At 37.4% G+C, this 8,326-nt stretch overlaps 1 protein-coding gene across 2 annotated transcripts; it reads right to left on the bottom strand.

Moving 5' to 3' along the window:
- Nucleotides 1-3,814: 3,814 nt before the first annotated feature.
- LOC112159418 lies at nt 3,815-6,368 on the bottom strand. Of its 2 annotated transcripts, none has more exons than XM_024293463.1 (5): nt 6,258-6,368; nt 5,735-6,058; nt 5,138-5,317; nt 4,112-4,201; nt 3,815-4,031 (listed from the first exon to the last, which is right to left on the bottom strand). In XM_024293463.1, exons 1-4 carry the CDS (start codon nt 6,316-6,318, stop codon nt 4,113-4,115), a joined length of 654 nt encoding a protein of 217 aa, XP_024149231.1. In that variant the 5' UTR covers nt 6,319-6,368; the 3' UTR covers nt 3,815-4,031; nt 4,112. The 2 variants fall into 2 exon arrangements, with proteins under 2 accessions (XP_024149231.1, XP_024149232.1); XM_024293464.1 differs by having other exon boundaries at nt 5,948-6,058.
- Nucleotides 6,369-8,326: the final 1,958 nt, after the last annotated feature.

The raw sequence follows: 8,326 nt of genomic DNA, 5'->3' as shown, positions 1-8,326 counted from the left end.
CAACCTCTCCACCATGATCAAAATTTGTAAACAAAACCACGTGACAAAAGTTCTCTTCGGTCAAGAGAAGATGGACGCGCTGCAGTCTGCAAATGCTTGCCAGGATTTTTCACTTATTCAAACTTTTTATTTTGCTGATGGATTTTGAGCTTCTTCAACAGGTTCAACACTTTTTACTGCAGCTTTGATACCGTGAAGGAATCCTGCATGACGGTTACTGGAAACACTAAAGGTACACATGCTTAAAGACATGTCGGTAGAAACAATGTAGAGCACGTTAAAAGTTGTTTTAAGTTGTTTTAATGAGCATGAGTTCATCTAACCACATTTGAATGAGTTTCTGTGTCTCATCGTTGTGGTGTTATGACATTGTTTTTAAGAGAATTCAGTTGGAACTACAATGGAGGTTTCAAGATGACATCACCGCAGCACCTGGCGCGCGTACCACGTAATGAGACACAGAAAAGTGAGTGATACATTTTTCAGTGGTGTTGAAATAAACATTCTAATAAATAAACAGTTGGACCAATATTTTCCCTTAGGATAACATGACGATGAATACTCTACATTTGTCCGCGGCTCATCGATCACCTTCTTTCTAACGTGTTTACATCACGTGACTGTCAGGTACGGTGGCTGTTTTGGTTCAGTTGTTCCGCTCTCAGTTTGTTTAATATTTACATTGTGGAATCTCAGAATTTAATTTTAAAACGATCTTAAATTGGTATGGGTTTGATATGATCAGCTTGGTTCAGACAGATTCTAGGAATGTCATCAGTTAATCATTACTAGTAATAATGATTCTATAACTTTATTTTCTTACCTGTTTTAAAGTGGAGGTTTGTGGCTGCAGTGTGCGTATCTGAAGATGGTGGAGCTGATGCTGTGGTTGATCTGGAATTAGCTGAAGATGACGACTTCAATGTGGTTATTGACTCAAACGCTCTTCTTTTAGTAGAGGGTTTGAATGTTGGTTTAGGTGTTGATGTCACATCATTTACTAGAAGACGAGAAACAGACATTTGATAAAATAAGTATCATGTGAGGTAAGTGAGACATTTCACATGGAGACAAAATCTGTTTCTCACATAACTTTATAAAATAGTAATCATTCAGTTTTCATGAAAACTGAGCATTAAAAGTTCATGTTTATAAATTTAAAAAGACTAAATAAACAAATTGTTTATGTTTTCATTTTGTCGCAGTTGATGTCTGTTTTCATATCTCATGATTTGGGACAGAAAATTGAATGTCATATCAAAGCTTCACATTTTTATCCCTGATATCAACACTCTAGACTAGAGAAACAATGATCTATGAATTTACACTTTGTACAAAAATTATGAACATGTTGTGCTGCAAATGAAAGTCCAATATTTACTAACTTAATGCTTTACATATTAGAAAAGAACCTACTATTTATTACAGTCAGTTCAAGATCAAAATCTGTCTCCAATTGTCCTGATGTACTGAACTGTCTGCAGATGTATCTTCCAGCATCTTCATCTGTGATCTTCTTTATAACCAGAGAACATTTCTCTGTAACTCTCACTCTGTCTGATTTAGATCCAACATCTCTGGGAATCGTCCCTTTTTCAAAGAGGGTAGATGATGATTTAGTTGACTGACTGTAGATCCAGGTGATCCAGTAACATCCATCACTGAAATCATTTGCATTTCCACATTTCAAAGTGACTTCATCTCCAACTCTGACAGTCTCCTCTCTGATTGTTTGAACATCTACAGTTTAGAGAAAGAGAGAAACACAAACATGTTCAGTTCTGATGAACATCTTAGACTAGATATTTAACATGCATGTTTAAAGAATCCACTGAAGTCAATGTGGTTAGCAGCCTGCTCTCATTAGCATGAAGAACACAACAAGTCATGTTCCATGCTTTCAGAAAGGTCATGTTTGAATCTCTGTCATGTTTCTTACCTGTAAATGTGAGCATCCATGTCAGAATCAGAGGGAAGAGAAGTGATGTGAAGTCAAACATTGTTCTCTCCTCTGCTCTTCTCTGTCTCTTCTTCTCTCAGTGTTTCTGTCAGAGACTGAAGACAACAAGAAGTCAGAAAGAAATACATCAGTTTCCTGTGGTTAGCAGCTCCTCCTTCAAGTAACATCAAGTTTGTCTGTATTTTTCTTTTAGATTAGATATCTTTTGTGTTCATATGTTTATTGTTGACTCCAAATGCCCCTACGTGTGAGTGTGTGGAAGTGATTGTTTACCTTTCAACAGACTGGAGACTTGTTGGGGGTGTACCCTGCCTTCACCCAAGAGTAGCTGCATTTACATGTGCAAAATGTCTTAAATCAGATCAAAGATCAGATTAGAATTAAACTTTTTACATTGGTCACACGTTTGATTGGAATAAATCAATTTGACACGCAGAAGTATTTAATATACCAGAAACTGCCATAGAAGACGAAGTAGCAAGTTCCATTGTAAACAAACAAAGCTGCAGTAGAGAGATGAACTTATGAGCGTTCTCTTATTATATTATTATCAAGTGGCTGTTCGCAGGATATTTTCTAAATCCATGCAGCCAGTGCTTTATTCTTGGTGACACGGACCCGGAGGAAGGGTTAGAAAAGAAGGCGTTTGGACCTAACCCTCCTTTAGAGGGCAGAGTGTCTTTATCAAACAACCAATCTTCCAAAATAAACAGAAAAGAAAAGGAAAGCAGATATACTGTTATTTGAATGCAACTCAGGATTCATTCTCCTCCAAACACAACAAGAAACATTCTTATCAAAAAGTTATTTTTTGTTTCCTTTGACCACACATTTCTCTCGTTTCTCTTCTGGATCATCCAAATGTTATTTAGCAAACTTCAGAATGGCCTGGACAATTACTGGCTAAATTAAATAATACCAGACCTGCTGCCTAATACCGCGTTCACACCAAACACGGTTTGCATGACAAATCTGCGTGGGTCATCTCTTCTTTGCTGTGCGACAAATTTGTAGCTCGCTGCCTGCGGAGTCCGAAAATGTGTTCCTGAGCTTGAATAGTTCTACAGAAACATCTACTATCCCGTTTCCATGTCTGGGTTCATGAGATTATTCAAAGATTCTGCCAGTACCGGGAGCTTCACTCCTGCATCAGGGGCTGTATGACAGACACTTCCACGGTGTTTCTGTGTCTCTATGACCCAGTTTGAAGGCTCAGTGTCCCATATTAACTCAAAGGGGAAAATAAAAACAAACTCAAAAATAAGGAAGTTTTTAGTATTGTCTTGATTAAAAATAAGTTTAGGTGCCGGCAGTCTCCACACCTCGCAGCAGCTCTGTCTGGTGGCGTAGTAAGCTAGCAAGCTCTGCTGGCCCCCTGCAGCAGACAGAACCACTGCGAGTGCGACAGGCTGCTGACCTGTACAGGGCGCATCCGACCGTCACCCAACAGTAGCCAACAAGGTTACCTTTTATTATTTATGTAAAATTGTGTTAAACAGCGTTCAGTTCTTCGCTTTACCAGTCTAAATCAATAACTGGAAGTGACGTATACCCCTGACTGCCCTGTCGCCATTTTGTGTGACGTCACTGTGAAAAGGGTCTATTGGTTACAGGACTGTGTAAGTCAAAAATCTTGGTTCCTTGTAAGAGATCATTTATTTGTTTTACTTGGAATTTGATTGATTAATTCCTTAAAAATCCTAAAAAGTGGTGTTATGGATTATTTACCCACAATCTGTCTCTTGTAGTTTAGTTGAATATGTAGGTAAATTTAAATCTCCATTTTATCTCTCTAGTTTCTAAAAGAAGTCACACAAAAGAGATTTTATCATCTTCTTTAATTTATTTTTTTCTACAGTTTATCATATACCTGTGATAACATTTCTGTGTTATGCTCCAAATCTGCAATATTACTTTTTGAAAAGCTGGTAAAGCAATATTAAATAAAAATAAAGTTAACTTTGCAGCTTTTGTTGAACTGTAACTGCAGCAGAGAAATCTTTCAATGTGTTCATCAGTGGAGTTACAGAGAATCAGGCAGATCTTCAAAGACTTCTTCTTCATTCTGCTCCTGTGAGAAACATAGAATGGATCATGGAAATGTCAGAATCAGTCAAAGTCTGTAAGAGTTTGATGTGTTTGTGTTGTCACCTCATGTTCTGGTCCAGATCCAGACTGATACAGTGATGACTGAGAGTGCTGCTACACCCACAGGAACATAGATGATCCTCCACCAAACACCTTCAAGGACAATCAAACCATCCAGAACATTTTATCATTTAAATTTGACATCATCACTCTGTGATCTAACTTTGTAAATGCTTCTTAACAGGAAACATTTATGAACATTTAGATGCATAAATCATTTTTCAGTTGAAATTGAAGTTCCGAGCATCTAAACCACATGACAAAAGTTCTCTTCAGTCAAGAGAAGATGGATGCGCTGCAGTCTGCAAATGCTTGCCAGGATTTTTCACTTATTCTAACTTTTTATTTTGCTGATGGATTTTGAGCGTCTTCAACAGGTTCAACACTTTTACTGCAGCTTTGATACCATGAAGGAATCCTGCATGACGGTTACTGGAGACGCTAAAGGTACACATGCTAAAAGACATGTCGGTAGAATCAATGTAGAGCACGTTAAAAGTTGTTTTAATGAGCATGAATTCATCCGACCACATTTGAATGAGTTTTTCGTGTCTCATCGTTGTGGTGTTATGACATTGTATTTAAGAGAATTCAGTTGGAACTACAATAAAGCTTTCAAGATGACGTCACCGCAGCACCCGACACGCGTACCACGTGATGAGACACAGAAAAGTGAGTGATACGTTTTTCAGTGGTGTTGAAATAAACATTCTAATAAATAAACAGTTGGACCAATATTTTCCCTTTGGATAACATGACGATGAATACTCTACATTTGTCCGCGGCTCACTGATTACCTTCTTTCTAATGTGTTTACATCACGTGACTCTCAGGTACGGTGGCTGTTTTGGTTTAGTTGTTCCGCTCTCGGCTCGTTTAATATTTAGATTGTGGAATCTCAGAATTTAATTTTAAAACGATCTTAAATTGGTATGGGTTTGATTTGATCAGCTTGGTTAAGACAGATTCTAGGAATGTCATCAGTTCATCATTACTAGTAATAATGATTCTATAACTTTATTTTCTTACCTGTTTTAAAGTGGAGGTTTGTGGCTGCAGTGTGCGTATCTGATGATAGCAGAGCTGATGCTGTGGTTGATCTGGAATTAGCTGAAGATGATGACGACTTCAATGTGGTTGTTGACTTGAACGCTCTTGTTTTAGAGGATGGTTTAAATGTTGGTTTAGGTGTTGATGTCACATCATTTGCTAGACGATGAGAAGCAGACATTTGATAAATTAAGTATCATGTGAGGTAAGCGAGACATTTCACATGGAGACAAAATCTGTTTCTCACATAACTTTATAAAATAGTAATCATTCAGTTTTCATGAGAACTGAGCATTAAAAGTTGATGTTTATATATTTAAAAGGACTAAACAAACAAAATGTTGATGTTTTCATTTTGTCGCAGTTGATCTCTGTTTTCATATCTCATGATTTGACACAGAAAATTGAATGTCATATCAAAGCTTCACATTTTTTATCCCTGCCATCAACACTCTAGACTAGAGCCACAATGACCAATGAATTTACACTTTGTACAAAAATTGTTAACATGTTGTGCAGCAAATGAAAGTCCAATATTTACTAACTTAATACTTTACATATCAGAAAATAACCTACTATTTATAACAGTCAGTTCAAGATCAAAATCTGTCTCCATGTGTCCTGATGTGTTGAACTGTCTGCAGGTGTATCTTCCAGCATCTTCATCTGTGATCTTCTTTATAAACAGAGAACATTTCTCTGTAAGACTCAGTCTGTCTGATTTAGATCCAACATCTTTGTGAATCTTCCCGTTTTCAAACAGGGTAAATGTTGATTTAGTTGACTGACTGTAGATCCAGATGATCCTGTAACATCCATCACTGAAATCATTTGCATTTTCACATTTCAAAGTGACTTCATCTCCAACTCTGACAGTCTCCTCTCTGAATGTTTGAACATCTACAGTTTAGAGAAAGAGAGAAACACAAACATGTTCAGTTCTGATGAACATCTTAGACTAGATATTTAACATGCATGTTTAAAGAATACACTGAAGTCAATGTGGTTAGCAGCCTGCTCTCATTAGCATGAAGAACACAACAAGTCATGTTCCATGCTTTCAGAAAGGTCATGTTTGAATCTCTGTCATGTTTCTTACCTGTAAATGTGAGCATCCATGTCAGAATCAGAGGGAAGAGAAGTGATGTGAAGTCAAACATTGTTCTCTCCTCTGCTCTTCTCTGTCTCTTCTTCTCTCAATGCTTTCTGTTTTAAGACTGATGTCAACAAGAACTCAGGACAGAACTGGTTCCTCTTTCTGTGGTTAGCAGCTCCTCCTTCGAGTCACTTCAGATGCTAACTTAACATGTACGCCTGTTAAATGTTTCTTTTTGATTTTTAATGGTCTAAATCATAGTACTATAAAAGACAAAAACAAAAATCTAACTATGAAAAAAATACTTTATTTGAGAGATAAAACGTACATCATTTAGATATATTTTTTAAAACCTTCTCAGCCTCCAGAGTCTTCGTTTGAGCAGACATGTGTAGACTTTGTTTATGGTGTGCAAATGTTTCTGGTTCAGGTTGTATTCCAGGAACAGAAATGACTTAAAATCAAAAGAAAGGGTTAGCATTAGTGAACCCTGACCCATCATTCAGCTGTTGCTCACTACTACAAATTCAAAATTAAAAACCAGGTACAATGTAACAGGATTAAATGGTATATAAGTTTAGTTCAAATATCAGTGCAGGTGGTCGAGGACACACACAGTGGTACAGATAACAACATGATCAAATGTCATGATGGGGGAAAATAAAGGAGGCGGGGTGGCTATTTTTTGGTGAAAGGAGGAAGAATTAACTGGAGAGAAACTTTTTACCAGAGATGTTGGTCTGACAGTGATGTGTGGTGAGGTTCACGGCTGGTGAGGCAATGACGTCATCAGTCCATTTTTCAAACTCTCTACAGAGCAGCTTCTTCACCATTTGATTGGCAAAAGTTAAAGTGAGTTGTTTATAATTTAATGTTAACATTTTTCTTTAGAATATAAATTGTAGCATATGAAAAAAAACATTATTATCAAATTTACTTATAAAAGGAGTCTGTGTGCATCAATAACCTGTTTGTAGAAGTCTTCCTTTTCTTTCTTCAGTTTAAAACTATCTGTCTCTCTCAATGGAGATCACTGCCAGTGTCATGTCTCCATAAATACGAGTTTGGAAACGTAATACTCCAATAAGAAAATTATGCTAAACAATGTTAAAGGGGCCCCACCATGAAAATTCTACTTTTTTAGGTTTCAAATGCATTTTATTGTTGAATCCTCACTATAGAGAACCCCAAAACGGTATTTTGATCTGTTCATGCATTTAAGAGTAATCTTGTAGAAAAAAAATCAAATCTGTCTGCAGCAGCCCCTCTCATACCTACGAAAACGAGCGGTTGGAAACGTGCTGACGTAAGATCGATGCCAACCACTCCCTCCAGGAAGAGTCTGTGCTGCAAGCTCCGCCCCCAGACGAACACAACCCTTGATTTCTCCACTGAGCTAGTGGCAATCAGCAGAAAGCTTTCATTTTAGATGCAGAATACCGTATATCTTCCAGTTGTGCCCTGTCTTCAATAAATTCCAGCTTAAATAGGTGTTTGTTCCTTTAAACGTATCGTTCTTTTAAGACCCCCCCACCAACAACCCCTGACCCCCGGTCACACAGTCGTGAAGGAGCCGCGTGTGTGTTGTAAAGCAGTGTAGCGATGGCCAGGCCTACTAAAGGCAGATTTATCATATGTGCATCCATCTTTGAAGAAGTTTGGACTATTTCTGTCAGACAAATACAGAGACAGGGATTTTGTCTGGGATGACGTCATGGAGGGGACTCCAGCCATTCGCAGGCGGAGCTTCAGGAATCGGGACGTTTTACTTCCAGGTATGAACAAACTCACAAAAGTTAACTAATATTTCATAATATTTCAAAGGTAATAAATGAACATATATATGGATACAGTTCACTTTGATTATTCTTTAGCTGCAGTGTCATCAGCACCCTCTGCCTTGAGGCATACGTACTGCTTAAATTTTTTAGTGTATTTCTAAAGCTCATGTTTAGCAAAAAAAGAAAAGGATCAATGACCAAATGGCACCAGTGTAATCAGACAGTTGGTGAGAAAGAAGCACATTAGGTTCAAAATATATTATAATATATATAATAATATATATAATTTAA

Source organism: Oryzias melastigma, linkage group LG7 (assembly GCF_002922805.2).
Source record: "Oryzias melastigma strain HK-1 linkage group LG7, ASM292280v2, whole genome shotgun sequence".
NCBI lineage: Eukaryota > Metazoa > Chordata > Actinopteri > Beloniformes > Adrianichthyidae > Oryzias > Oryzias melastigma.
This window is presented reverse-complemented; position numbering and strand designations above follow the sequence as displayed.

Excerpts from the sequence above, each read along its gene's own strand:
- LOC112159418 (XM_024293463.1), bottom strand. The coding sequence starts at position 6,318 with ATGTTTGACTTCACATCACTTCTCTTCCCTCTGATTCTGACATGGATG. Across the intron at positions 5,318-5,734 it reads TGAACTGACTGTTATAAATA|CAAATGATGTGACATCAACA; the intron begins GTAGGTTATTTT and ends CTCATCGTCTAG. Across the intron at positions 4,202-5,137 it reads AAACCTCCACTTTAAAACAG|GTGTTTGGTGGAGGATCATC; the intron begins GTAAGAAAATAA and ends TTGTCCTTGAAG.